The sequence below is a fragment of the Silurus meridionalis genome, chromosome 23 (assembly GCF_014805685.1).
Source record: "Silurus meridionalis isolate SWU-2019-XX chromosome 23, ASM1480568v1, whole genome shotgun sequence".
Classification (NCBI taxonomy): Eukaryota; Metazoa; Chordata; class Actinopteri; order Siluriformes; family Siluridae; genus Silurus; species Silurus meridionalis.
In genome coordinates this window covers 20,966,763-20,992,207 of record NC_060906.1, presented here as the reverse complement: position 1 = coordinate 20,992,207, position 25,445 = coordinate 20,966,763, and the positions used below count along the sequence as shown (strand labels likewise).

At 40.3% G+C, this 25,445-nt stretch overlaps 1 protein-coding gene across 2 annotated transcripts in view; it reads right to left on the bottom strand.

The window, feature by feature from the left end:
* tbc1d32 (TBC1 domain family, member 32) overlaps positions 1 to 25,445 on the bottom strand; it is a 68,937-nt gene that overhangs the window by 42,746 nt on the left and 746 nt on the right. The window contains exons 2-23 of one of the 2 annotated variants that reach the window (XM_046835877.1): positions 24,503 to 24,714; positions 24,235 to 24,414; positions 23,980 to 24,157; positions 22,751 to 22,822; positions 22,490 to 22,615; positions 21,381 to 21,459; positions 21,200 to 21,303; positions 20,097 to 20,158; positions 19,852 to 19,993; positions 18,731 to 18,790; positions 17,964 to 18,066; positions 12,563 to 12,700; positions 12,357 to 12,446; positions 11,305 to 11,447; positions 9,516 to 9,652; positions 9,180 to 9,381; positions 8,656 to 8,735; positions 6,722 to 6,860; positions 6,266 to 6,353; positions 5,936 to 6,054; positions 5,050 to 5,169; positions 2,736 to 2,824 (exon numbers count right to left, since the gene is read on the bottom strand). In XM_046835877.1, coding sequence (XP_046691833.1) covers positions 2,736 to 2,824; positions 5,050 to 5,169; positions 5,936 to 6,054; positions 6,266 to 6,353; positions 6,722 to 6,860; positions 8,656 to 8,735; positions 9,180 to 9,381; positions 9,516 to 9,652; positions 11,305 to 11,447; positions 12,357 to 12,446; positions 12,563 to 12,700; positions 17,964 to 18,066; positions 18,731 to 18,790; positions 19,852 to 19,993; positions 20,097 to 20,158; positions 21,200 to 21,303; positions 21,381 to 21,459; positions 22,490 to 22,615; positions 22,751 to 22,822; positions 23,980 to 24,157; positions 24,235 to 24,414; positions 24,503 to 24,660 — 2,609 coding nt within the window. In that variant the 5' untranslated portion in view covers positions 24,661 to 24,714. The remainder of the gene's footprint in view (positions 1 to 2,735; positions 2,825 to 5,049; positions 5,170 to 5,935; positions 6,055 to 6,265; positions 6,354 to 6,721; positions 6,861 to 8,655; positions 8,736 to 9,179; positions 9,382 to 9,515; positions 9,653 to 11,304; positions 11,448 to 12,356; positions 12,447 to 12,562; positions 12,701 to 17,963; positions 18,067 to 18,730; positions 18,791 to 19,851; positions 19,994 to 20,096; positions 20,159 to 21,199; positions 21,304 to 21,380; positions 21,460 to 22,489; positions 22,616 to 22,750; positions 22,823 to 23,979; positions 24,158 to 24,234; positions 24,415 to 24,502; positions 24,715 to 25,445) is intronic. The other variant, XM_046835876.1, reaches the window with a different exon arrangement.

Sequence of the window (25,445 nt, the reverse complement as noted above, 5' to 3'; positions counted from 1 at the left end):
TTGTTTGATATTTATTTACAGCATGTTAGCCGCCTTTTTTTATGGCATGCCCACGGAAATACAACGTTCCTTAACCAGATGGTTTTTCACATTGCTAAAAGAGAATGTTTATTCAGTCATGTTGTTGTTGCAATGTTTTAAGTTGACTAGTTATACATAAAAAATTAAAATTAATTGAATGAGCCAATGAAAGTGAATCAATCAAAAAAAAAAAACCCGCCATGTTTTTGCCATATGGTCCAGCCCTACTACGTCCTGATAAACGCTCCATCTAAGAAAAACTGGGCGGCTGAGCACTTGTTCTGTGACGGTAAAAAACCTCTTCATATGTGTCCAACAACTCAAGACTAAAATCTCTTTTAAGAGAGGCTAATGCTTCTGTTCAGGCAGGGGAAAAAAGACTTCTTAGAACCTCATTAATCAGTTTCGGATGGTGAACAGTTCCTCTTAAGAGGCTCTTCTGTTGGCAGGGTTCCAAGTTAAATTTAAGACTATTAAGGATGAAATTTGAGACCTATATCACGACATAAAAAACACACACCCAAATACGGTGTTAGCAATCTCCCAGTTTAAGTGTAGATTAAAAACGTATCTTTTTAGCAAAGCCTACACATAATATACGTCTCATATCATAACCTTGTGCTCCAGAACATCTGATCACATGCACATTATCAACTTGTGCTGTTAATATCATGAACAGCAGCTACGCTAATTTCTCTCCACTGCTTCTCTTTCTCTCCCAATCCCGAGGCTTCCTGAGGTTTGGCCAGCTCCAGTCACGTCCCACCTTATGAAGATTATGGACCGTTGAAGAAGTAGATGCCACACTCGCAAACATCCCGAACCATCTAGAGACGTACCAGTGCCAATTGGATCCCACTACATGTGTGGAGTTTTGACATTGGACCTCCTGAAGTGTTTAAAGGCTCTGGCATTGAGAAGCTGGTGCTGGATCTGTGATGATCACAAATGTTGATGCTCAGTAGCTCCTAGTTTTATAACCATAATGACTGTAGAAAGAACATTTACTTATAATCTTATACTCCAGTGCTAATGTTAGTTCTCTCTCTCCAGTGTTCTGTATTGTTGAAAGATTTATGATCAAACTCTTGATATCACCCAAATGAGGATGGGTTCCCATTTTAAATCTGGTTCCTCTCAAGGTTTCTTCCTCATAACATCTAAGGGAGTTTTTCCTTGCCACAGATAAATGTACACCTTTCACCTTGACTGATTTCTGTAAAGCTGCTTTGAGACAATGTCTGTTGTGAAAAGCGCAATAGAAATAAACTTGACTTGACTTGACCTTAACCGAGCCCTAAATTAAACTTTCTTTCAGCTTCTCCCATTAGGGGTCGCCACAGCGAATCATCCGCATAACAGAAAGCCGATTGGCTGTTGCGTGTTGGTCTCGCTTGTAGTTGTAACACAGCGAATAATATTTGGACTAGCAATGAAAGGACTACATCATCACTGAAAACTAAAACAAAAACATTCCAAAGGGCTACATGAGCATTTGAATGAGCGTTAGAGCGTTACGTGGACATCAGTTTGAAATGATGTAAAACCAGCGAATTTAAGAGTTAAAATTTGAGACTTTTTATTTGAGACCCCAGCGAAAACTGTGTTGGCTAGCTCTAAAGTCTCTACTTCTGTCTCAGAATTCCCACTCAGGTTTAAAATTCCATTCAGGATGGATGAATTTGGCAGATAGGAAGAACTCTGAGGATTGCAATGAGGCTAAGAAACTCCTTCTGGAAAGCTGCCCCACCATTTGGAAGAGTAATAATAGGAGTCATAACAGTCCTTCTGGGAGGAGATAGCACCTCATAGGGGTGCTATCCTGTGCCACGATTGGAAGCGCGAAAAGATGCGAGTGGAATCGCATGAGCCTTTAATGAGTTTCGCGTGAACAACGGGACTTGGCAAAGGTTTGGTAAACTGCAAGAAAAGCAAAAATGTTTTCCAAAAGGAAACAATAGCACGTCGTGTCGCGCACGCACACCGTTGGTTAAACATCTCGCCCAGCGGAGGAACTTCGATTTAAGAACATAACACCCTCGCTGTCAAATAAACACTCTGCCGAAGTGCCATGCGCCTCCCTGTAGGAGGCGGTTAGGGGGGGAAAGGGCCAGGAGGATTCCTACCGCCTCAGGTGGATCTGGTCCATGACACCACCCGCTGGTACCTCCGAGTTATTTGCGTCTGTAGACACCCATAGGTATGTTTTATGCTGCAATAAACGTGGTGTTGTTTATCATCATCGTAGTAAAAAAAATTAAATACGGCCTTTATTGATATAAATAAGTTCTGCTCCAGCTCTAATTACAGCCGCAGGTCAAAGATCGATGAGCTTCACCTTCCAGCCGACACTCTGAGGAAAAGGGTTTCTCTAACTTTCCTTTAAACGATCATCGGTTCGTTTGACATCCTTTCAAACACCGATCTTCCTAATATGAAAATCTCTTTATCTGACTGAATCATAGCAGAGCAAACACACACAGAGGCAAATCAGGCGCTCATCGATCTGAAGCACGAGAGAACAAATGGAGCGGGAAAAAAAAAGGGCTAATCAGATAATGGGCGCGCTAAATGGTACAGCCGTCCCTTTGTACTATTTCATTTGGAGAGATAGATAGATAGAGAGAGAGAGAGAGAGAGAGAGAGAGAGAGAGAGAGAGAGAGAGCGAAAGGGCCATGGCCAAGAAGCCGAGAGAGAGAATTATCGATCGTACCTCAGGCCAAATGTGTGCGACTGCTCGTAGTTGAACAGGGAGTGGATTTTGGCGTCGGAGTTGATAACGACGAGGCGGTCCATCACGTCCTGAGGGGAGAGAAGAGACACGTAAGCCTGGTAAGCCTGATGATGATGGTGATGATGCTGGAATTCAGGGGTGCACAAGTCATCTCTGGGCAAAGTCTGCCCTCTTATGGCAAGATGTCAAGCACCAGGCCTGTACAGTATGTTGATTCATTCGCGACTACAAGCTATTGACGCGATCGTGGAGTAGATCGTTCAGAAGGTTAGCGGAATCCATTCGGTGGGGACCTGCACCGTGATCGCAACTTGTATATCATGGGTTAATCATTTTCACACTTCCAATTGGCTTGAAGAGGAGAATTATAATTTAATATACAGACTTATTTTTTACTCTATACTCATTGGAATTTTCCCAATATCATTTTATTTTTTAGTTTCTGAACTAATAGCCATTAAACTTTCTCTCTTCTCTTCCTTCTCTGTCTTCTCCTTCTTCTCTTCCTTCTCTCTCTTCTCTTCCTTCTCTATCTTCTCTCTTCTCTGTCTTTTCTCTTCCTTCTTTTCTTCTCTCTCTTCTGTTCCTTCTCTGTCTTTCTCTTCCTTCTTTTCTTCTCTCTCTTCTCTTCCTTCTGTCTTTTCTCTTCCTTCTCTCTCTTCTCTTCCTTGTGTCTTCTCTTCCTTCTCTTCCTTCTCTCTCTTCTGTTCCTTCTCTGTCTTTTCTCTTCCTTCTTTTCTTCTCTCTCTTCTCTTCCTTCTGTCTTTTCTCTTCCTTCTCTCTCTTCTCTTCCTTCTTTTCCTTCTCTCCTTCTCTTACTTCTCCGTCTTCTCCTTCTTCTATTCCTTCTTCTCTTCCTTCTGTCTTCTCTTCCTTCTCTTACTTCTCTCTTCTCTTCCTTCTCTGTCTTTTCTGTCTTCTCTTCCTTCTCACTCTTCTCTTCTTTCTCTCTCTCTTCCTTCTCTGTCTTCTCCTTCTTCTCTTCCTTCTCTCTCTTCTCTTCCTTCTCTATCTTCTCTCTCTTCTCTGTCTTTTCTCTTCCTTCTCTTTCTTCTCTCTCTTCTGTTCCTTCTCTGTCTTTCTCTTCCTTCTTTTCTTCTCTCTCTTCTCTTCCTTCTGTCTTTTCTCTTCCTTCTCTCTCTTCTCTTCCTTGTGTCTTCTCTTCCTTCTCTTCCTTCTCTCTTCTGTTCCTTCTCTGTCTTTTCTCTTCCTTCTTTTCTTCTCTCTCTTCTCTTCCTTCTGTCTTTTCTCTTCCTTCTCTCTCTTCTCTTCCTTCTCTTCCTTCTCTCTCTTCTCTTCCTTCTCTCTCTTCTCTTCTTCTCTCTCTTCTCTTCCTTCTTTTCCTTCTCTCCTTCTCTTACTTCTCCGTCTTCTCCTTCTTCTATTCCTTCTTCTCTTCCTTCTGTCTTCTCTTCCTTCTCTTCTTCTCTCTTCTCTTCCTTCTCTGTCTTTTCTGTCTTCTCTTCCTTCTCACTCTTCTCTTCTTTCTCTCTCTTCTTCCTTCTCTCGCTTCTCTTCCTTGTCTTCTCTTCCATCTGTCTTCTCCTTCTTCTCTGTCTTCTTCCTTCTCTCTCTTCTCTTCCTTCTCTATCTTCTCTCTCTCTTCCTTCTTTGTCTTTTCTGTCTTCTCTTCCTTCTCTATTTTCTCTCCCTCCTCTTCCTTCTCTCTCTTCTCTTCCTTCTGTCTTCTTCCTTCTCTATTTTCTCTCCTCCTCTTCCTTCTCTCTCTTCTCTTCCTTCTCTGTCTTCTCCTTTTATTCTGTCTTCTCTTCCTTCTGTCTTCTCTTCCTTCTCTCTCTTCTCTCCTTCTCTGTCTTCTCTCACTTCGTATTAAATTATTCCCAATAGTCATTTAGTTCCTTTGATCAGAAATAAAATTTAATTTTGACTATAGTTCCAATCATTTATATATATCTATATAATTAAATCTCTATATAATTAAATCTATATAATTAAAATTATATATTAAATTAAATAAAAAGCGCATACGACAAAAGAACAAACGACTCGGACTAGAAGAGCTGAGAGATGAATTACTCAATCCTGGCACTTTTGTACGTCGCTCAGGACAAGGGCGTCTGCTGAATGCTACAAATGTAAATGTTTCCTGACCTACAGAGATTTTCACGATGCTCATATGCGTCCTTTAAAAAATTAACGAATCACTCTTTGAGACGACTCGTTCTTCTGAGTCACATTAAAGACTCGTTCAAAATCATACTTCTTGCCAGATCTAAAGCCCTGATGCAGACATGTCTGTCAGAATGAGAGCATGTGACCCTGAGACACTCACAAGAATACAGGTGGGCATTTCTCTCAGGCTGTACTCTGTCTTGTTGGGCAGCACCTGATGTCCCAGCAGCTCCAGCACAGCATGTGGAGAGGACAGCAGGTTCACCAGTGTTAGGAAAGACTGCAACACACAGAGACACAAACACACAGTTCACATACAGGTCAGTTCAAGCTTATAGAGAAGAGAAGGAAAGAAAAAACCAGCTAGAACCATTCAACTCATGCTGCTTACGTCCGGATGCACTGCTGTGATGGATCGTTAATATTTCCCACTAATGAATAAGAGCGGTGAAGGTCTTTGAACTGTGCATGTTTAAAATATATCTTTCTCTCTGTTTCGCACACACAACAAAGTTGCTTTTTTTTTTTTTTTAAAGATACAAGCAATGAATCAGAAATGAGTCTCAATCATGGCTGCTTTGGTAAAACACAAACAAACAGACTGTATTTTCCACACAACACTCCAAGGCCAAAAGTATGTGGACACCGGACTATCACTCTCGTATGTAGTTCGTCCCCAGACTACTGCCACCAAATCTAGAAGCACGTCTTTCTAAGCTGGAGCGTAACAATTTCCCTTAACAGGATCTTGAAAAAAAATAAATAAAATTACCATGTGTACAAATCAATCTCTATGAACACATGGTGTGTTAAAGAAGGTGCTGGAATCAAAAAACTCGAGAGGAGGGGGTGAGGACCAGGAATGCCCTTGTGCCCTAAATGAACCACAAATCCTCTGGCCACACTCTAGTAAAAAGCCTTCCCAGGAGAGCGGAGCTTAATAAACCAGCAAATGGGAACTAAATCTGGACAGTTCATGTGTTTGAGCTGGTCAGGTTTCCACATCTGGAAACAATGTCTATCTAATATACAGTAACACATCGTACTTTGAGGCAGCTCCAGTCGATAGGCTCCATTGGAATGGATTTAGGATGGACGACTCTCACGTCCTCTCTGCCACACTCGAGCGCTGACCACAGCTCCACCACTATGGCCTGAATAAAACCTGTGAGGAATATTTATAGAATTGCTACTGTAGTATAATACAATTTAAATAAAGGTTTCACAAAATTGGATAATTCACCAGAATCATATCCTGTTTTTTATTCCTCAAAATATAATTTTTATTTCAAGTATTATTTCTACTGTTTTTTAATTTTTTATTCAGCTTCATATATTTAATCTGCACTCTTTTTCGTGGACATTCAGTAACTTACCGGAGCTGCGTAGAGCAACAATGCCTGGGGCTGTAGCTGCCACCTGGGTCACCATCACCCCATAGCCAAACTTCTCACACCTGCTCACCTGATGGAGAAAAGCACAGGACATATATAAGGAATGAAAGGCGTGAGGGATCGTAGGGCTGTAGGCTACCGCTTTTCCTAATGTGAACACCGTGAGCAAAGCGGCACTGCGGGAGGATACATAAACGCTGAGCAACCTGAGAAAAAGAAATCTCCGGGACTCTTGGGAGAGTTTGTCTCCAGGAAACTATTCATATATTACATTACTGTTTCACACTGCGGTGAAAGAATATGAAGCTTGAGAAAGTTTGAACTCTGTGTATGTGATTTACAGATGTGATGGTGATAAGAATAAGACATGGAAAAAAAGACCAGTGGTGCTACAGTTAGTGGGGGGCACTGTAAGATTAAATACTGTTCAATTCGTACCTGGAGCTTTTTGGTAAACCTGGTGAACATGTAGGCAACACACTCGTGAATGGCTCCCGTTTGCTGAAGAAGCATCAGGCCTTTGGGAGTGGCTGCAAAGTTCAGCAGATTGTCCAGGAGCATCTCATCCCAAGCCATTCTGCAGTTTCACAATGAACAAGAGACCTGTATTGAAGTGGCGTTTTTTTTATGCATACATTTAACAAAAAAAACATCTCATTCAGTAGTGTTTTATTTCACCTTCTAAGATCTTCCCATGTTATAAAATGTCAAGTTACACTTTTACGTCCTAATGTGAGAAATCACTGACACTGAAGACTCCTTATGTTGAATGTACCATTCTTTTACTTTTATGGCATTTGGCAGACATCCTTATCCACAGTGACTTACAATTTGTTTTGTTTATACTGAGCACTTGTGGGTTAAGTGGCAACTTGGTGCTGGGATTTGAACTCATGACCTTTCGATCAGAAGTTTAACGCCTTAACCATTGAGTTACCATTCCTAATGCTACGTAAGGCTACGTTAATAACTAAGGGAAATTTGAGTTTGAAAGACGACCTTTGTTATTAAATACAGATATGATACGAGCAAAACATATGTTTAATATAACATTTTCAAAATATGTCTCTGGCCTTCTTTAGTGTGCCGTTTCAAATGTGTGTCCGTATTCGGTAGTCGTTTTGGGGAACCCTAATTAAAAAGAAAATCCGTTCAAGCTGAGCTTCCAGACAGATCTCTACATTTTTTTAGCTGTAGAAATAATACCCTACACAATACATATATATCCAAACGTACACTATATGGACACCTGACTATGTGTTTTTGAAAACTTCACTTCAAGTAGGATAAGAAAGTAGTAGCTTAATAAGATAAGGCATTAGAGTAGGTCAAGAGTTTAAATCCCACCACCTCCATCAAGCCATAATGATTGGGCCCTTGAGCAAGAACCTTAAACCTGCTCACCTGCTCAGTTGAGAAAACAAGATAATTATGATTCAAACGCAATGTCAAAGGATATCCAAACCTGTCCCCCCTGTGTGTAGACAAAAAGTATTGGGACACCTGACATTTTCAGCCATATGTGGTTCCTCGCCAAAAAAAACTTTCTTTCGGCTTCTCCCGTTAGGGGTCGCCACAGCGGACCATCCGCATGTTTGATTCAGCACATGTTTTTACGCTGGATGCCCTTCCTAACGCAACCCTCCCCATTTATCCGGGCTTGGGACCGGCACTAAGGCTTGTGCAACCCTAATGGCTGGGGTCGGTTCCCTGACCGGGGATCGAACCCGAGCCGCAGCGGTGAGAGCGCCGCATCCTAACCACTAGACCACCAGGGAAATGTGGTTCTTCACCAAAGTGGGACCAAAAAGTTGGAGGCACACAGTTGTTTAGGAAGTCTTTGGATGCGATTGCATTAAAGTTTCCCTTCACTTGAACAAGGAGACCCGAACCTGTTCCAGCATGACAATGTTTACGTGCACAAGGCCAACTCCATGAAGATACGCTTTGTATGGGTTGGAGTGAAAGATCTCCTGCTATAGAATACTGTACATTTGAGATGACTTGAAAAGCAGGCCTCCTCATCTCACCTAAATCAGTACCTGACTTTACCAACACCATTAGAGCTGAATGAGCACAAAACAAGTGGCACTTTGCTAATAATAAAATTACATTAGAAAAAAATATACAAAACTATTCCTTAACCTACACCCTAGGAGGAACCTCATGTAAGTTTTACTTCCACATCTTTTTATTATATTAAGTGCAGCGTAATGCAGGTTTGGAAGTCAATTCCAAAACTCTGTGTGTGTCTCTGAATATTTTTCTACAACAACACGCACCGATTCATATTTTGATCTGCCCACTTTTAAGAGATCTGAGTACAAAAAAAAAACTTGGATAGAAACATCAGAAAGACAGAAAGATCTTACATGCTTTGAAGGTCCTGGGAGGACGATGGTACGGGAGCTCCAGGAACAGGAGTGGGAATTCGTTCTGAAAGCGAACTTGCCTGTAGGGAGAATGAAACACCATTAGACACCTGAACACTTGATCTTTCTCAGAAAATAGAAGTACTTCCACAGTCTATTAAAGTCTCGCTAGATCTTACTGAGAATGGAGGGAATTTCGTTTTAACATAAGGACACATCTATACTGTACATTCCTGCTAGATCTTATCTTTATTATTTACTTTTCTTCTTCTTCTTCTTCCCTTGGCTGCTCCTGTTAGAAGTCGCCACAGCGTATCATGCGTCTCCATACCCCCCTGTCCTCTACATCTGCCTCTATCAAACCAACTACCTGCATGTCTTCCCTCACCACGTCCATAAACCTCCTCCTTATCTGTGTCTTTTCAATGCCTCATTTATCTCTCTCCACTAGGGGTGTTTCGGGTCGGTGTACGTGTCTACGCGTCAAAATCCTATCAACATATTACTATTACTAGCGAGGTTACCTTTCTCCATGCCTGGGCTATGCACTCATGCAAGCTGTAGGGTCTGAGCACCTGCAGCCCCTCACATGTGTTGTACATCTGACGGCACACAAAAATGAACGCCCCCTTCACAGCGGCGGAGTTCTGCAGCTCCTCGCATGCAGGCAGCTCTTTCGCCAGCAGCGCCTGAGTGAACTGCACGATCACGTGAGCTGCCGGAATACTGCAACCAACCACAAAGTCATTAGGTGTCACCTACTCAATAGAGTAGGCCAAACGTCTATTTCGTTACTGCAGTCTCTGAGCAGAACGAGTACTGCGATGAAAGCCGCCGTGAGCTAAATGATGTTTTCTTACCCTTCACCCTTGTTTTCTTCACCCTTCACGATCTTCCTCTCATACAGGAAAAGAGCTAACCCGCGTTCGGTCGTTGCGATTCTCGCGAGCGTGTCTGCTATGTGGGTCAGGCTGCTTTCTGGAGAGTGCAATTTGGCCTGTGAAGTGAAAAACAACTTAAGAAAAGGCTTTTGGCAAATTGTGAAATGCATGCGGAATGACAGTTTGGGGCTGGAAGCAAAAATCGATTTGCTGTGTTGCGCTGCATCTCGGCTTTAATATTTATAATAGTCCTAATGTTGAATCCAGCAGGAATAACTGAAGTTACAAAGGGGTTTCAGTGATAAAGTAAAAGTTACTGTAAGATTGAAGTTACTGCAAAATTAATCTTACTGAGACTGTGAGACTAACTTTCTGCGAGACACTGTGAGACTGTACACGTTTAGACTGGAAGTTACTGTGAAACACTGTGAGATTGTAAGTTACTGAGACACTAAGATTGTAAATTACTGTGAGACACTGAGATTGTAAGTTAATGCGAGACAATAAGATTGTAAATTACTGTAAAACAATGAGATTGCAAGTTAATGCGAGACACTTAGATTGTAAGTTACTGTGAGACAATGTGAGATTGTAATTTAATGTGAGACACTATGAGATTGTAAGTAACTGTAAGACAATGTGAGACTGTAAGTCAATATGAGACACTGTAAGATTATAAGTTAATGTGAGACAATGTGAGACTGTAAATTACTGTGAGACACTGTGAGATTGTAAATTACTGTGAGACACTGTGAGACTGGAAGTTGCTGTGAGACTGTAAGTTAATGTGAGACACTGTGAGTTTGTAATTTACTGTGAAACACTGAGATACTGATTGATCCAAACCTCATTGACCTCTATTTTCAATTTCTACTCACAGATTTATATGCAAGTTCAGAAATCGATTGATCTATACTTAAATGTTTAAACAAATGTTTCACACTGTTATAATTGCAATTCTTTTCTGAAAGAGCCTTCTGAGATTGTAAATTACCATGAGACTCTGTGAGTTTGTAATTTACTGTGAAACAGTGAGATTGTAAATTACTGTGAGACCTTGTGATACTGTAAGTTACTGCGAAACACTGTGAGATTGTAAATTAATGTGAGACACTGAGATTGTAAATTACTGTGAAACACTGTGAGATTGTAAATTAATGTGAGACACTGAGATTGTAAATTACTGTGAGAAACTGTGAGATTGTAAGTTAATGTGAGACAGTGAGATTGTAAATTACTGTGAGACACTGTGAGACTGTAAATTAATTTGAGACACTGAGATTGTACATTACTGTGAGACAATGTGAGACTGTAAATTAATGTGAGACACTGAGATTGTAAATTACTGTGAGACAATGTGAGACTAAAACAGTGTGGCTGTTATAACTATTATAACTATTGGTTAAGAGTAAAATGGCTAATTCCCTTGAGGAAACACTACATATACAACCCTGTAGATGAAGTCTTTTGTGAATGGTTATTTTTTATTAATTAAAGATCAACATTTTATCTATTTCTAGTTAACGTTATCACAGTTATCACATTTGATTATTTTATACATTTAACTATACATATTTTTACTTGGTTTAGATTATGTGAATTATCTGGGATATTATATTAGAAATACATACTGTATTGTGAACTACTATAAGAAGTGACATAAAAAAAAAAGGTATATGCTGTAACCAATTGGCTTTGTGTATTATATCACTCTGGGATCTTCATTATTTGTCAAAATGAGACAAGATAAGAAATACTGTTCGCTGACCTGTTTTCCTTTGAGCAGAGCAAGGATAGGAATCAGCAGGGTTTCGATGACGGGGATCTGGTAGATACACTCCACAGCGCATTCAGTGCGCTCACACAGAGTCCTCAGTACCTCCATCACCAGAGCAGTGGGGGAGAAGGAGTCTACACGACACATCACATACCCCATTGTACATACTGCACAGCTACTGTATACTAATTACACATTTTGTCACCTTATTCAGTGGAATGTGAGCAGTAACTTAATAAAGTACTGTGAACCCCCTAAGTCAGATCTTGAAGTGTTGGAAGTGGGAAAAATGGGCAAAATATTTTTGATGGCACAAGGTGGACCTACACGATTCTAGTATCAAAGATAATGAACTCTACTGAGAGCTCTTCTTGCACTAAAGGACTCGAATTGCAATTCAGCCCTGAAATCTAACTAAACTCTAACAAAGGCTGCACTCAGTCATGGCACTATTGTGTGTTCTGGAAGTATTAAAGTATTGGCACCCTTGTCTGACTCGTCCTTCACCAGGATTGAAATCGCCAAACAAACTGCTTTTTGCTTGATGTAATGCAAACCAACATGTGCACTTGACCTCAGGATCTGATAATCCACAGGCTCTGAGTTAATTTCCAACATGGGCCATCATGCAGGGTGAAAACGGAAAACAGGCTAAGACACCCAGGAAGACTTTACACATCGATACAGCTTTACTCGAGCTAGCAAAGGTGTTATTGATTCAGCTCATTAAAGTTTAGCAAAAAAAGGTAGGGGTAATGAATCATTGTTTAACTACTAGCATCGATTGATTCGGAGGAAGACGACGAGCAGCGACCGATTAAACAGAACTGGCTCAAACAGAAGAAGGTGCGGCGTCAGACGACGAAGGAAAGGCGAGTCATCATTATTATTGGTAATCACAATGGACCATAAAATACTTTCAGTGGAACTATTAATTCCACAGAGCTTGGAGATAAACTCAAACTGATAGACTTATCTCCTCAACACACACACCCTTGAGTTCATTTACACTGGTGGCGAGATGTGAATCGGATAAGACACACCTGCGTGATTCAAGTCGGAGTGATGTGTGTTGGGGTGCTGATACAAGATGTTAATCAGTATCACCACCAAGTCACTCAATGTCACAGGATCTGGAAGAGATGGCAAAATAAACAGCATGAATGGATTTAAAGATAGGTATGAGGAAATTCTGATCACTAGCCCGTAAATACTGTAACCTTCAACCACCATTTCAGCCATTACTGACCTCTTCTCTTCCTCACTTTAATGGGGAAGAGCTTTCTGCCGTTTGTGTACATCAGAAGCCTCCCGAGAACACAGAGCGAGTGAACGAAGTGAGCGTACTCCAGCTCCTTCGCGCTATAACAGCTCCTCTGAGCGGAGCCTGAAGACACAGCACACAGAGCAGTACAGCCATTACAAGATCTTCTGTCTTTCTAGTCAATTCCTGCAGCTGTGAGAGGAGCTCCGTCTGCAACAATAAATCACACACTTTCAAAGTGTCATGCAAATCTGCTCCAATGAAGGTGCATCATGGGGTGCTTTATTCCTCTTATTTCACAGCAATTTTAATAAAATGAAAAAAATATATATATATATATATATATATATATATATATATATATATATATATATATATATATATATATATTTGTGGTAAATGGTTCAAATCCATGCTTGTTTAATCAATTTATAGTTACATTTAGTTTTATGTTCACACAACAGACAAAAAGTGGCTCACTTTTGATCTTTTTTGGCTTCCACATGGCCGAAAGGACGTGGGCACTTGACCAATTGCCTCCATATTTGCTCATTGTACTTCCAATTCCAGATTTTATTCACTGTCTTTCCTGTTGAAACGTTTACCTACTATACGAAACGCACCGATTGAAACATTTTGTCATTTATATTAGAGAATTAGCTGTTTTGATGATTTACTTTCATGATCGGCATCACAAACTCGATTTGGCACACAAGAAAGTATGATGGAAACAAAAACCTTGTTTCAGCTAGAGAGCATAAGAGCATCGGTGAAATCAGATGCTGATGTTTAATCAGCGCTGTTGCTCATCCCAAAGCTGTTCACTGATGTTGAGTTCAGTGTGCAGGACACTTGAGTTCTTTCACTTCACACCTCTACACACTTTGTCTTCATGGAGCAAAGGGACGTTGCCATGCTGGAACAGATTTGTGCCTCTTAGTTCCAGTAAAGCGAATTTGTAATGATATAGAAAGAAATTCTATACAATTTGATGTGGTTCCAACTTTTTAGGTTAAAGTTAATGGGAAATAACCAGCAACTCCATGAGGAATTCATTCGGCTTGTTTTTTTTTTTTTGCAACTCAACACTTGTCATTTGCAATGTTGTGCTACTGGGAAGGATAAAAACTGAGAGGATTCTTTGGAGTAAAAGACTGGAAAAACTTCCTGTACCAACCCTTGACCTCAGCCAAACTGAGAGTCCCCAGACTTCCTCATTCCATCATTAGTGCCTGTCCTCTCTAATGTTCTTATACCTGAATTATCACAAATCCCCAAAGTCATACTCTAAAATCTAGCAGAAAGCCAGATGTGGGGGTTAATTATTACAGCAAAGGAGACAAATCTGAAATTAGATCTTCAACAAGCTTATTTATGTGTGATCGGTCAGGTGTTCACATACTTTTGGCTATATTTTGTATTAGATCAAGCCCATCAATATAAACCTGTGATTTGTCATTACAGCTATTATAGAAAATGAATCGACCAATCAGAATTGAGAATTCGACAGCGTATAGTAAACACACATTGCGTCACAGCAAACAATACAAATGTTTGTCACGTGTTTAGCTTGTGGATACACTTTGGGGCTACGAAGCACTTTCATTCCTGGGACATGCGGTTCTGAACCAAGGTCAAGACCGAGGTTTCTTCACACAGCAGCTGCAGAATCCACATAATCAGCGTATCCACAATCAGCACAACTGTCACCAAATAAAAGCACGGAATTAGTAGACACACTTTTTGTCAAAATTTTGGCTTGACAAAAGAGCTGCAAGACGGATATTCCAATGCTTGTATTAGTTAGCATTTTGTGCGTTAGAGAAATTAGAGTCTGGTTTAAATATAAACTATACAAACTACAGTCTGAGTGCAGGCTGTGGAACGTCCGAGGCTTCGGTGTTATCTAAGGGAACATGATAAAGTGGCTCTGAGCTTTGGAAGAACACTCAGGAACTGCACGTACTCTACAGGGAAACAAAAGCAAAGCTGCCTGTTAGCCGAGAGTTTAGAGTCAGTCTGCTTACTCAGCACAAGGCAGAAAGCAGATAAAGATAGTGATGTACAAGAAAAGGAGATAAGAAAACATTTAATGTGTGTTCAGTTTCTGCATGAATCTAGACTGGAAGAACCTGGTGAATTAGCAATTAAAAAAAAAAAAAAAAGTGTGCTAATTTACACCTGGTTCTGGAAGTCAGACAGAAATCACACAAAAGTCAAATTGAATATTTGTCTGTGGCGTTTTTATCACACTGGTTTTCTCACTAAAACGCTTATATATAAAGAGTTATTTAGCTAGTTATTTAGCTAGTTATTTAGCTAGTTTATGTTTATTGTCCTTATTTTCCAGTGGGTTTTCACGAAGGATCGCCTCCATTTAAACCGAATTGTATTATGCACAATATTTCAGGGTTGCTTTAAGAAAAAACATGAATCTGATGCTATTTTGAAAAAATCAGCAATCACTGTATTAAATGCTAAAAAGGAAAAAGAGGCGTTCCGCTGTATGCTAGTCTTTATAGTTGGCAGAAAATCTTATCCAAAGGGACTTACACTTTTCCTAGCAGTTGAGAATTACGGGCCTTGCTCAAGGGCGCAGGAGTGGCATCTTAGCTGGGATTTGAACTCATGTCAAATATCTAAACCACTAAGCTACCACTATCTTCACATGGATCTACATGGGATTGATAAGAAAGTCTTAACAATGACTTGCAATTGTCTAATTTATAGGTCTCAGTTGTCTTAGTTCAGGGAGCCAACAGTGGAAGCTGGGATTTGAACTCATGGCCTACTGATTGGGAGGCAACAAAAGCGTTTTACCAATGAGCTGCCACTCCGTCCCCCAGTTATTTAAGTTGTAAGGTTTAGTTTTGTTTTCTGGCAGGTCTCATCTACAGTGACTTACAATAACCTTATTTATTTTAAATATTATAAATTCTACAGGTTATGGACCCTGCCCGAGGACCCGAACAGTTGGCATCTGAGAGTTGAACTCACGATCTTCTGTTCAGAAATCCAAAAATCATTACCAGTGCGCTACCTCTTCAATGACCTAATTTCAGTTATGTTCTCTTGCATGTCTCTCTTCTGGGATAAAGGTCCATAACTGGGTGAAACATTCCAGCTGTTCCCCTCCAGAGCCTCCAGATCTTCCAGGCTCTAGATACGAGGTGGTATCAAAAAAATTTCGAGACTAGCTCGGTTTACAAGAAAGTACTTTCTTCTTCAAGTTTACACACCATCACCTTCAAACCTATGCTAGTCCCCTTGCAGAGCGATACAGCGCTCCCAATACTTATGGAATTATGGAATTCAACCTCCCATCCGACAAACTTCAGTCATCTTGCCTCTTGCCTTTTCTGAATACCTTCTCCTTGACATTTAACAGCTGCCCTCCAACACACAAGGGAGGAAATGTCCTGGACCTGGTTTTCACCCGTCCTACTCCAGCTACAGACATGACTGCCACTCCACTTCCAATCTCTGATCATCACCTGGTTTCCTTTTTAATCACCCTTCCTATTCAACCTAAAAATAATTTACATGTCTCTCTTATCCGTCCTAACCTTCACTCTATCTCCCCCTCCTCTGTAACTTCATGTACTCTTTCATCTCTTCCTGACCCCGTCTCCTTTTCCTCTCTACCCTTAGACGTTGCTACGGACTACTTCCTCTCATCTCTTTCCTCAACCATGGACCTCCTTTGTCCCTTGACTACAAGACCCAAGAAGACTTCTTGTCCCACACCGTGGCTGTCAGAAGTTTTGCGCAGTAATCGACGAGAACTCCGATCTGCAGAGAGGAAGTGGAAAAAATCACAGCTTGATGTAGACCTCTCATCTTACCGTGCACTCCTGACCAAATTTTCTTTGAGGTGACTTCTGCCAAAACTGCCTTCTACAAGGAAAAGCTTGAGGCCTCTGCACAAGATCCTCGTAAGCTTCACAACATCTTCTCTTCTCTACTAAACCCCCCTGCTGCACCTGCTCCATCCTCCCTGACTGCTAATGACTTTGCCTCCTTCTATGATGAGAAGATTAGGAAAATCTGCCAGACCTTCACTTTTACCAATGAGCTGCCACTCCGTCCCCAGTTATTTAAGTTGTAAGGTTTAGTTTTGTTTTCTGGCAGGTCTCATCTACAGTGACTTACAATAACCTTATTTATTTTAAATATTATCAATTCTACAGGTTATGGACCCTGCCCGAGGACCCGAACAGTTGGCATCTGAGAGTTGAACTCACGATCTTCTGATCAGAAATCCAAAAATCATTACCAGTACGCTACCTCTTCAATGACCTAATTTCAGTTATGTTAGCTATGCTAGTCCCCTTGCAGAGCGATACAGCGCTCCCAATACTTATGGAATGTGTCCTGTCACATTTCCCTTCTACGATTCACGCAGGATTTCTGCAATGGTGTCAAAACGCCGACCTTTGAGTCGAATCTTCATTTTTTTCGGTAAAGAGAGCGAAGTCCAAATCTGGTGAGTAGGGTGGGTGCAGAAATGAGACCTGCGATGTTGTATGGTTTAGAGACAGTGGCATTGAGTAAAAGACAGAAGGTGGAGCTGGAGGTAGCAGAGCTGAAGATGTTTAGGTTTTCGTTGGGAGTGACGAGGATGGAGAGCATTAGAAACGAGTTTATTAGAGGGACAGCGCATGTAGGACATTTTGAAGACAAAGAGAGGAAGACAAGATTGAGATGGTTTGGACATGTTCAGAGGAGGGACATGGGGTATATCGGTAGAAGAATGCTGAGGATGGAGCTGCCAGGAAGGAGGAAAAGAGGAAGACAAAGGAGGAGGTTTATGAATGTAGTGAGGGAAGACATGCAGGTAGTTGGTGTGAAAAATACGCTGTGGCGACCCCTAATGGGACAAGCCGAAAGCAGAAGAAGAAGGGTGGGTGCAGAACTGAGATCGCATGGATTGTTCGACGATCATCATGCACAAGTTGTCGGATGGTTTCGGCATTTGAGCTCGCTGAAGGTCTTCTCGATCTCTCGCCACCTTCCAGTGAGGTTCTTCCGCTCTTGAAGTGTGCATGTTACTCAAAACACCGCAAACGACTCGTTGCAGCATCGACGTAAACTTTCCGGATCGTGTCGAACGTGTCTTTGGCAGATTTTGCACCGGGTTCCTGCAGAATTTCACGTTTGCTCTTTGTTCTAACCCTTTGTCTGTGATGAAATCGCAGACGTGGTTGGAATAGCACCGGTTAGCACCATTAGTCTCGAAATTTTTCGATACCGCCTCGTAGCTACGAGCTGTCACAAAGTGCTACAGGTTATAAGAATCTGAATCTCCTGACAATAAAGAAGTTAGTAAAATATTTCACTTAAGTTCACACAGTTACTTGCACAACAGTTACTCATACACACATACCTATCTGCTGAGGATCCTTGGCATGACCGACATCCAATGTTCCCTCTCTAACTGCATCACAGGACTCCAAGTAATAAATGCACTGCTGAAGAGCTGAAGCTATCTGAAAGAAAAACAGAGGAAAATTCAAGTTCAATTTGAATTCTAAATTCTGAAATTGAGTTCATGAATGCTCTGTTTTCCTTTCAGATAGCTTACACACAGCACGAGGGAGTTTTAAAAACATATTCATGTAATATTTATGTAATTAACGTAAAAACTGGGCTAGATAAAAAATTGTTGACATTTTTTGTGTGCGAGATTCGAGAAACGCTGTGTGTTTTGTGGTAAAATGCACAGTGCGTGTAGGGGGCGTGGCCTCAGCAGCCCTGCAGTAAGTGTGCTGTGTGCATGTGATTGATGAGCGAGAGAAATTCAACTAAAACTGCATTAAATCTGCCTGTTTTAAACAAAATTATCCTTTTTTTTTAACTACATTTCAGTTCCCTGATATAGGCAAACCTGCACTATTGCAAATTCCCAGTTTATTAACATATACTCCCAATAATTCCAATGAAAAGTTTCCAGTCTTGAATACTACTGGAATCTTTTGCAACCCCAATCACAGATATAATTTCTAAAAAAAAAATAGTTGGCGTAAATAAAACGAGAATAATTTTTTTTTTATTGTGTATATAAAATGTGTGATAAAAACAGTTAAATAGATAAATGTGAATATAAACTGCTCTGGACTTTTTAATAGCACTGACCCTCTCTCTCCAACTCACCACTGCCTTGTATTTCCGCTCGAGAAGCTTTAAGACCACTGTCCTGCTGTAGTAGCCATGCTGGAGGTCAACAGTAAACAGGAAAAGGTAATTAGTTCCAGCAGTATGTCAGTTCTCAGAAAGGGGAGTCAAAGATCAGTTTTTGAGATATCGTATTAATCGTTCTGTTCGGTTCTTCACTCAGTGGTTAACATTGCTTTGGCCTGGACTTTGGTTGAATAGGAGTAATCTTGCAATTAATACATAACTGGCCTGGTTACATGCAACAGCATTGTCTACTTAGAGCTCCAGGGTTCCTGATTTGATCAAGAGTTCAGGGTCTGTAAGGGTTTGCATGTTCTCCAGGTTCCTACCATATCTATGGCATTTGGCAGGCGCCCTTATCCAGAGTGATATATATATATATATATATATATATATATATATATATATATATATATATATACTAGAGGGGGAAATTAATTATAGGCTTTTCACCTATAATTAATTTCCCCCTCTAGTATATATATATATATATAGTGATGGACTGGGGTGATCAGAAGGAAGTGAATGAATGAATGAATGAATGAATGAATGAATATCTAGTCATTCGATATTCAGTTATATTGAGAATTCTTTTAGGCTCAGTTGTGGGTCGCCTAATGCACACGGCTTACCATCAAGAGTGTGGGAGGTGGTAAGGCATTGGACTTTGGATCAGAAGGTCACAGGTTCAAATCCCACCAACACCGAGCTGCCACTGCTGGACCCTTAAGCAAGGGTTTTAACCCTCCCCTGCTCAGATGTAAGTGGGTCTGGATAATGGCGTCTGCCGAAAGCCATCAATGTAAGAGTTCAGGGTACTGTCTGGAGGAGTTTTAAGGGTTAAGGGTTAAGGGTCTTGTTTAAGTGCCGAGCAGTGGCAGCTCAGTGTCGGTGAGATTTAAACCTGTGTCCTTCCAATCCAAAGTATATAACTATAAAACTAAACTAATTAAAAAAAAATGATTTGAAATACTTTCAAAACTTGGTGTGAACAAGAAATGATTTTCCATGTACAATAAAAATAATGCATCAGTTATAGTGAGAATTTTGCTTTGTTTTTTGTTGGTTTTTTAAGTCGACTAAAGCACATGGCTCACCATCCACCTCTTGAACCAACTGGCTTTGATGTCCAACAGAGCCAGGAAGTGGACCGGCTCTAGAACTTTGTCCGAGCCGTGAGCAGACATGTCGTGTAGAGACAGAAGAGCGAGTGTGCTCTCGATTATTTCCTCCATGTACCTGCAGGACAGGAAGAAGATGGAAAATATAGATATTATTATAGAAATCTGCTGTAGAAATCACAACAGGAATGTGTACGTGTGTGTGAAAAGCTACAGCTCACTTCTCGGGATGCCGGATCCAGAATGTGGTCACTTCTTTCTGAAAGTCGTTCATTAGGCGTGTCTGGGTAAACAACGGAGGAGGTGTTAAACAAATGCTGCCATCCAAAAATTTACACCAAAATGTACGACGCCGTTTTAGTGTCGCGTTAAAAATAATAATACAAAATTAATTATTACGAGATGAAAAAATGCGATTTACTCAGCGTCTGCGTGTATTTTTCCGCTGTAGCGTCCGTATGCGCCGCAAGACAAAGAATTTCCTTACAGCTATTTTCTAACCCTAAAGTACGATTTAACCAAATCCACCACATCCATTTGCAAAACAGCAAAATGTTTCTCGCAATTCTGTGATGTTTCTTAAAATATTACCACTTTAAACTCATATTGCTACAACTTTATTCTCAAAATATTTTTATTATATTCTCATTACTTCGACTCTTTATTTTAGTAATTTCGACTTTATTGTTGTAATTTCTTCTTTATTCTCGTAATTTCGTCTTTATTCTCGTAATTTCGTCTTTATTCTTGTTATTTTGACTTTGTTCTTAAAATGTTTGACTTTATTCTTGCAATTTCGACTTTATTTAAAAAAAATATTTCGACTTTGTTCTTGTACTGCTACGACTTTATTCTTGTAATTTCGACTTTATTCTCAAAATATTTCGACTTTATTCTTGTAATTTCGACTTTATTCTCAAAATGTTTGACTTTATTCTCGTAATTTCGACTTCATTCTCAAAATAGTTCGACTTTATTCTCATAATTTCTACTTTATTCTCAAAATATTTCGACTTTATTCTCATAATTTCTAATTTATTCTCAAAATATTTTGACTTTATTCTTGTAATTTCTAATTTATTCTCAAAAAGTTTGACTTTATTCTCCTAATTTCGACTTAATTCTCAAAATGTTTGACTTTATTCTAGTAATTTCGACATTATACTCGCATATTTCGACTTTATTCTGAAAATATTTTAACTTGATTATTGTACTGCTACGACTTTATTCTAGTATTTTCGACTTTATTAGTTTGTTTGTTTTTTTACGTTTTTTAACACGGCACTAAAACTGTGGTATGAACGGGACGGACGAAGTCACGCACTTGTTTGAGGAGCCGTGTGATGTCGGATCGGTTTGCATCCACGTGTGCAGACTCAGAGGGGAAACTCAGCTTGTGATACAGGAAGTCGCTTTCCAGACTTTTCACTGTGAAACAGAACAGCATGCGCATATGCATGGATGTTCTTTAAACTAAATAAATAAACAAATAACACGTTTATTACCCAAGCTGGTGTAGATTTCCCTCGTCACATTCAGAGGGGAGGTAGAAAATGTCTTTGCAAAGAAGCGCAATACTTTGTCCTTTAGGAAAAAAACAACAAATAAAATACAGCACTGTAATTCGAAATGAATGCAAAAACAAATCCTGTTAGAACTAGTAGACAAAAAGTGTTTGGGTCTCAGAGAAAGAAAAAATCTCCACACACACATGATTTCAGACAAACCTGATGAGGCTGTGAAATGTGCTGACATTAGCACTTAAATTACAATCATGGAAACTGTGAATTTTTATGAAAAAAACTACAAAAAAAAAAAGTCTATTGCATGAAATGTTTATGAGATTAGGGGGTGATATACAGGGTGGCGTAGGGAAATGGGAGTGGAATGGGATCGTGTCCCATCTGCTCGTGTGATTACAACATGTGTGTGTCATTTCGGGGAAACTGAAGTTGTGTGTTGAGGACAGGGCTCCCTATGACTCCCTATGACCTTCTATGACTCCCTATGACTTCTAAGATTTCTATGGCTCCCTATGTCTCCCTATGACTCCCTATGACTCCCTATGGCTCCCTATGACTCCCTATGACTCCTATGGTTCCTATGGTTCCTGTGACATTTTTTTGCCCGTGTTGCATTCGTTCAGCAAGGTCTGAAAAATGGTTAGGTGGGAAAACAACACCTGAGGACCATCGACTCTTCCCCTGACCATGAAATGGCACTCTTGTGTATACAGTAAAGTAAACCACGAAGGTCATGAACAAGAGCTGCTCAAAGTAGGCCATGGGATAATCCTCTCAGATCGTTGCTGTGGTTACTAGTGGCGGTTCGTTTATTTTGAATGTGATCATTTTTCTACTGGACACGCCTGAGAAAAGCATCGCAAACGTCTCCGTAGGTTTGGTACAGGAAATCAATTATTGGAACTGTAAAAGTTGGTGTACTTGTGTTGGGGGATCTGCTTAATGAACATGTAAAATTTATATTTGGATTCTTATGAAGAGACGAAAGAGAAGAAAGAAAGAAAGAAAGAAAGAAAGAAAGAAAGAAAGAAAGAAAGAAAGAAAGAAAGAAAGAAAGAAAGAAAAGAATTGAACAGATTGATGGTTCTCACGCTGAGGTCGGGATCAGGGTCTGCGAGGGCAGCTGTGAGGTTTCGCCGTAGACCTGTCCAGCTCTCGCAGCTCAGAACATCAGAAGGAGGAGCACAGCACAGCAGCTGCAGGGCTTCCCAGCGTACCTACATACACACACACACACAAACACACACACACAAATAGAAAATGAGTCAAGTTCAAGTCCTCTCTCAGTGTCAGTTACACACAAAGAGCTCATTGAGATTGCGAGTGATGGAGAGAGACGTGTATATACGCACCTCTCTCGACCTGCTCGGGTCGAGCTTCTCCGAAATCACCTGGAGCTGCTCCTGTTTGATGAAGCCGTAGCTCTGCAACATAACATTCAAAACATTGAGATTGTTTTCCCAGAATGTCTCATAATATGTCAATTCTTATAAATACAGCAGTTTTTAAGCATGTACTTTTTATCTGTGTATAGTTACAGCTCATGTTATGGAGCACTCAGGAAACACAGCATGGACATATTCACTTATATATACTTAAACTAGAAAGAAAGAAAGAAAGAAAGAAAGAAAGAAAGAAAGAAAGAAAGAAAGAAAGAAAGAAAGAAAGAAAGAAAGAAACCAAAAGAATGACAATCAGACAAAAGAAAGAAAGAAAGAAAGAAAGAAAGAAAGAAAGAAAGAAAGAAAGAAAGAAAGAAAGAAAGAAAGAAAGAAAGAAAGAAAGAAAGAAAGAAACCAAAAGAATGACAATCAGACAAAAGAAAGAAAGAAAGAAAGAAAGAAAGAAAGAAAGAAAGAAAGAAAGAAAGAAAGAAACCAAAAGAATGACAATCAGACAAAAGAAAGAAAGAAAGAAAGAAAGAAAGAAAGAAAGAAAGAAAGAAAGAAAGAAAGAAAGAAAGAAAGAAAGAATGACAATCAGACAAAAGAAAGAAAGAAAGAAAGAAAGAAAGAAAGAAAGAAAGAAAGAAAGAAAGAAAGAAAGAAAGAAAGAAAGAAAGAAAGAAAGAAACCAAAAGAATGACAATCAGACAAAAGAAAGAAAGAAAGAAAGAAAGAAAGAAGAAAGAAAGAAAGAAAGAAAGAAAGAAAGAAAGAAAGAAAGAAAGAAACCAAAAGAATGACAATCAGACAAAAGAAAGAAAGAAAGAAAGAAAGAAAGAAAGAAAGAAAGAAAGAAAGAAAGAAAGAAAGAAAGAAAGAAAGAAAGAAGAAAGAAAGAAGAAAGAAAGAAAGAGAAAGAAAGAAAGAAAGAGAAAGAAAGAAAGAAAGAAAGAAAGAAAGAAAGAAAGAAAGAAAGAAAGTATGCTTATGCACATGACATATGGGGATCTTTGAGATGCTTTGCTCGTGTGCGTCTGGTAAAAAAATGATTCAATCGCTCTTTGAGTCGCATTAAAGATTCGTTTGAATCGTTTGTAAACGACTCAACGCTGGTATGAAGGCTACAGTTCGATAAAGAAGAGAAAATGTTTTATATTTTCCCTCCACGCACGAATGAATGATGCGATCTGTATCACCTGGTTTAAAGAGGAGTCGCTGTCAGAGCAGTTGTCCGTGTAATGGCTGCTCGAGGGCTCGCGTGGATTGGTGACACAGGTCTCCTCGTTCTTTAGCTGATCCTCCTCGAATTTGTTGAGCAGCGACTCCACGATCGCCGTCATGGCCTGCTTTAAGGTCTGCATCATCTGCTTATATCTATCGCACATCATCGTCACTACGTCACCCGTTTATAATGATCAAACACCCAAAGTAGACGTATAAGAGCAACGTACTGTGCAGATTCTCTGGTTCTTCTAGTCACGGCATGGACCAGCGTGTCCTGGCCAGACCCAGACCCGGACCCGGACCCGGCGCCGTGCCCTTCGCCCTTGGAACAGCTCTCCGTTTCCTCCTCGATAACGGCCCCCAGGCTGCTCTCCACGTACTGACGCAGATACTTCACAAACTCATAACTGCAACATATCCAAAAGAAGCATCGTTCGGATTTTGATTGGCTTTCAAGAGGGTCACAGAAAGACTACAAAGAAAAATTCACCATACTTGTGGAAGTTCTTGTCGGTCTCCTCCAGGTGAAGCAGGAACTCCTCGACGCTTTCCACCGACGGCGCGTTGGCGATTCGCTCTCGCACGCTTTTCAAAAGCTGTCTGAGCAGGGACTGGAGCTCGGCCTCATCCTCTGAGGAGAAAAACTGCGACATGGCTTCAGCAGGAGGTGCGATTCACTCCTCTTCAAGAGCTTCCTGTGAAAATATCTGTAATCAGAATTGGGAAATTTGCTGCCTATGATGTGCAGGGAAACAATATCGAGGGTCTTTTACACATATGAGCTGAAGTATTTCTTTTATTTTTCAGATAAACACAGCTACATGAAAAAAAAACACACAAAAATACTCATTGTAACTAAAATTTTTTAAAACTGAAAACTTTTCGTCACCGACTCATCACTGCCTCGTCACTGCCATATTACTGACTCGTCACTGCTTCATCACTGTCTCATCACTGACTCGTCACTGCCTCATCACGGCATCATCACTGACTCGTCACTGCTTCATCACTGTGTCATCACTGCCTTGTCACTGCCTCATTACTGCTTCATCACTGTCTCATCACTACCTCATTACTGCCTCATCACTGACTCGTCACTGCTTCATCACTGCCTTTGCTGACCGGACATCTCTGAGGAATAGTGAGGTGTCCTTCCCGAACGATTCATTCTTTTTTAACGAGTCTTTAATGTGACTCAGAAGAACGAGTCATCTCAAAAAGTGATTCGTTCATTTTCTACTGGACATCGCAAAAATCTCTGTAGGTTCGAGTAGTTCATCTCTCGACTCTTCTAGTCCGAGTCTTTCGTTATTTTATCACGTTACTCCTATAGACGCTATGCAGTGCATTACACAGGAAACAGATTTTGAGTAGTTCATTTCTGGTCCGAGTCGTTCAGTCTTTTATTACGTGACTCCCATAGACACGACACAAAGCA